This window comes from Peromyscus eremicus, chromosome 1 (assembly GCF_949786415.1).
Source record: "Peromyscus eremicus chromosome 1, PerEre_H2_v1, whole genome shotgun sequence".
NCBI classification, from domain to species: Eukaryota; Metazoa; Chordata; class Mammalia; order Rodentia; family Cricetidae; genus Peromyscus; species Peromyscus eremicus.
In genome coordinates, this window is record NC_081416.1 from 102,231,826 (window position 1) to 102,234,586 (window position 2,761).

Sequence of the window (2,761 nt, forward strand, 5' to 3'; positions counted from 1 at the left end):
ACAACACTACTCCAACTGCACCAGGCCTTTTTGTTTTGGTTTTTTGTTTGTTTGGTTGTTGGTTTGGTTGGTTAGTTGGTTGTTTTTGTTTGTTTGTTTTTGTTTTAAACAAGGTCTCATGTAACCCAGTTTGGCCTTGAACTCATTATGTAGCTGAGGATGACCCTGAACTCTGGATCCTCTGCTCTTCCAACTCTTGTGTGCTGATAGACTAAAGGCATGCACCATGCAGGTCTCAGCTTCATTTAACCTCTTAGCAGAGTTGAGAAGGGACTGAGCCGGATTCTAGGAGAGACCTGATGGAGATAGAGAGGCATCAAAAATTCCTGGCTCATCTGTGACTTGCTCCTCCCACCCCAGATGGCTTTGCCCTGCTGCAGGTCCAAGAATCCCAGGTCCAAGAATCCCAAGACACTGGCTTTCCTACTAGTAGGTGTGACTTTCGTGGTGCTGCACCAGTGGCTCCTTCAGGAGTCCACGCAGGAGAAAGCTGAGGTTCCCACCGCTGCCCCCTGGTCCTCCGCAGCTGCGGTGCAGCATTTACCACACCTCCCGGTGCCTCGGTGCGTGGCCAACGCCTCTGTGAACCTCACCGCCGGCTTCCAGCAGCTGCCGGATCGGATCCAAGACTTCCTACGCTACCGCCACTGCCGCCGCTTCCCCCAGCTCTGGGACGCGCCCCACAAGTGCGAGGGCAGCCGCGGCGTCTTCCTGCTGCTGGCCGTGAAGTCGTCGCCCGCGCACTACGAGCGGCGCGAACTGATCCGGCGCACGTGGGGCCAGGAGCGCAGCTACAGCGGGCGGCAGGTGCGTCGCCTCTTCCTGCTGGGGACCTCCCCGCCCGAAGAGGCGGAGCGGGAGCCTCAGCTGGCGAATCTGCTGGACCTGGAGGCGCAGGAGCACGGTGACGTGCTGCAGTGGGATTTCAAGGACACCTTCCTCAATCTCTCGCTTAAGCACCTGCACCTGCTGGATTGGACAGCAGAGCGCTGCCCCGGCGCCAGCTTCCTGCTCAGCTGCGACGACGACGTCTTCGTGCACACGGCCAACGTGCTGCACTTCCTCGAGACACAGTCGCCTGAACGCCACCTCTTTGCCGGGCAACTCATGCACGGTTCTGTGCCCATCCGCGACAGCTGGAGCAAGTATTTCGTGCCCCCTCAGCTCTTCCCGGGCAAGGCCTACCCAGTGTACTGCAGCGGCGGCGGCTTCCTTCTGTCCAGCCGCACAGCCCGCGACCTGCGCAGCGCGGCGCGCTATGTCCCGCCTTTCCCCATTGACGACGCCTACATGGGCATGTGTCTGCAGCAGGCCGGCCTGGCGCCCAGCGGCCATGAGGGCATCCGGCCCTTCGGCGTGCGGATGCCCGGTGCGCAGCGCTCATCCTTCGACCCCTGCGTGTACCGCAAGCTGCTGCTGGTGCACCGCTTCGCGCCCTATGAGATGCTGCTCATGTGGAAGGCGCTGCACAACCCGGAGCTGCACTGTAGCCGCAGACACGATGAAAGGTCTCCCAAGGCCAGAAAGCTTGGGAGCTGAGAGTGTGTCTTCCGATCTGAACCCCGATGCACACTCACGCCACCTTGAGGGCAGATCTGGAAAGCATTATATACCTGTACATGTTCCTGGCCTCAACTTCAGGGGTTCTTGGTCAGGGGTGTCTTCAGACATATAGGATTGTTTTTCTTATTTGAAGCCGATTCCAAGACCTCTGGTCTGGGAATATCTGTTTATCCTCACACACCAGCCTTCCAGGGCACCTGTCTTCCATCCTCCGTTCATGGTGGGCAGCAAGAGAAGCATGGCTACCAAGGTCAATGTCAGCTGTTAAGTGCAGGGCAATTATGAATCGTCATTTCTACCGTTTCCTCTACCAAGGAGTGGAGCTCCCAGAAGCCAGTTTACACTCGGAACTAAGGGGCGTCTGGCAGTCTTGCTTCCACCAAGCTCCAGCACTCTCCTGAGGTCAAAGTGCAAGTGAAGCTCATTTAGGGCAGCCGCGGGAGGCACCATGGCAGCCACCTTTCTGCAGCCCTGACTGAACTCCTAGTAGCTAAGGCCTTGCTTCCCCAGTGCTTTAGGAGATGCACGGCTGAGTGGACGGTGGCCATCTGCCCCAGTGGTGTGGAGTATATCTGTGAGAACATTGTATTAGTTTCCTGTTGCTGCTGTAACAAATTAGCGAATTCTCAGCAACTTTCGAAGCCTAGGGACAAGCCCACTTACCCTGTAGTTCTCTGACAACACGGTCTCCTTAGGCTAAAGTCATGTGTTGGTGAAACTGTCTTCCTTCCTGGGTAGCCTAGGGGAGAACACACACCCAGTTTATTCCCCAGCTTCCAAACCAGCGATGCTACATTTCTCTACAGCCAAATTTCTCCCTAACTCTTCTTTCTCCTCCATCCACTCTTCTCCTTCCCTGGAGCTAAAACCCGGGTTCTCCTGGCTTAGCTTGCCATCTGTTTGTTTGTTAAGACAAAGTCTCATGTAGCCCAGGCTGCCCTGAAACTTGCTATGCAGTGAAGCATGGTCTTGAATTCCAGAGCTGCTTGCCTTCGCCTCCCAAAGGGTGGATTACAGGTTTGTCTCCACATCACGGTAATACCTTCATGTTGTAAAGTCAGCTTACTCACAATATCATAGTTCATCTTGTCATTCACTGTAACCTAATTTAGTCACAGGTTTCAGAGATTAGGGTGTGGACATCCTTGGAGGACCATTGGTTCTGTCTACCATAATGCCAGTCAGAGTGTGTGAGAAT

The 2,761-nt window shown here is 55.4% G+C and overlaps 1 protein-coding gene across 1 annotated transcript; it reads left to right on the forward strand.

Moving 5' to 3' along the window:
• The first annotated feature begins 360 nt into the window (after positions 1-360).
• Positions 361-2,761, forward strand: B3gnt6 (UDP-GlcNAc:betaGal beta-1,3-N-acetylglucosaminyltransferase 6). The gene has a single exon (XM_059253114.1). It carries the CDS (start codon positions 361-363, stop codon positions 1,537-1,539), a length of 1,179 nt encoding a protein of 392 aa, XP_059109097.1. The 3' UTR covers positions 1,540-2,761.